Source organism: Aplysia californica, unplaced genomic scaffold (genome assembly GCF_000002075.1).
Source record: "Aplysia californica isolate F4 #8 unplaced genomic scaffold, AplCal3.0 scaffold00005, whole genome shotgun sequence".
Lineage (NCBI taxonomy): Eukaryota > Metazoa > Mollusca > Gastropoda > Aplysiida > Aplysiidae > Aplysia > Aplysia californica.
The window spans coordinates 424265-425658 of NW_004797275.1; the positions used below are offsets into that span (position 1 = coordinate 424265).

Consider the following 1394-nt stretch of genomic DNA (forward strand, 5'->3'; position numbering starts at 1 on the left):
ACCACTATCATGTTAATGTGCTTCTCTTTTCTAAAACAAACAAACAAACAAACAAACAAACAAACAAACAAAGAAACAAACATGACTTTGGACTTAAAAAATGGGTTACTTTCTTTTCTGTACCTTTATTGTTTCTGTCTGTCTGTCTATCTGTCTGTCTGTCTGTCTGCCTGTCTGTCTGTCTGTCTGTCTGTCTGTCTGTCTGTCTGTCTGTCTGTCTGTCTGTCTGTCTGTCTGTCTGTCTGGCTTACTCTATCCTGCACTAAATAAATTACTGTTATTGAGTCTACATACTACTCCTTAAAAAAAAAACAACCCCAAACCAGAGAGGAATTTTTTACCCCAACCCTCAAACAACGTGAGAGTGAACTTTGAACCTTTCCCGTTGTCTTTCCAGGATTATGGATGAACACGAAAATGTTGACCTGATGTTGAACGGACCCGACCTATGTGATGTGGTGAGGATTTTACTACGTTTTACTTTAGACTCTTTGTCTTGTTTTCCTGTCTGGATGCATAGAGCTTGCTGTTGAGTGGGAATTTGTGCTATACAAATGCTATTTATCTATTATTATTATTATCTTACTACTAATGGAGCTAAGGCCAAATTTTGCGAACAGTATATTCTCAGAAACTACAATATGAAAAAGTATGAAACTTTGCCGGTACCCATAACTTGAAACATAGTGTTGCACTATTGTATTTTCATTAAGATCAAATGTGTAAGAAAAAATCCCATTTTAAGTTAAATTCAGTCCTTTTGTAGCGATCGCCATCATTTGCTTCGACATTGTATATTCACTGCGGAGGGCCGACTGCGCCGAAGGATATTTTATGTTCAGTTATACACACAGAATTCTACACTTGTTATTTATAATGCACCTCCACTTTGTAGAATTTTTGTCTGAACGAATTAACCCCCCCCCGAGTTCTCGTGGTCTACATGTGGGGTGGTGTGATCTGAGAAGAGCTGTTGGAGTGTTTGATCTCAGTCTCAATGGTTGGAGGAATAACTCATCATGTGTGTTGTGTGTGATTGTGATATCATCTTTGTATGAATATACATGTGATCGGAATGTAATTATTGTGTGACTGTTGTGTGATTGTAATGTAGTTGAGCAGCATGAGGGGCTCAGTTCTTATGACTAGTTCAGATGAAAATGTTCTGAGTACATAGAGCCACAAATGACTGTTATTGTTTTATCAATGTGTTTCTCTTTACTCTAACAACAAAGAGCCATAAATGAGTGTAGCAAAGAGCCATAAATGAGTGTAACAAAGAGCCATAAATGAGTGTAGCAAAGAGCCATAAATGAGTGTAACAAAGAGCCATAAATGAGTGTAACAAAGAGCCATAAATGAGTGTAACAAAGAGCCATAAATGAGTGTAACAA

At 37.4% G+C, this 1394-nt stretch overlaps 1 protein-coding gene across 1 annotated transcript in view; it reads left to right on the plus strand.

Moving 5' to 3' along the window:
* Positions 1 to 1394, plus strand: part of LOC101858371 — a gene marked incomplete at its 3' end in the record, with an annotated part of 17916 nt that overhangs the window by 10919 nt on the left and 5603 nt on the right. The window contains 1 exon segment of the mRNA XM_005089363.3: positions 398 to 458. Coding sequence (XP_005089420.2) covers positions 398 to 458 — 61 coding nt within the window.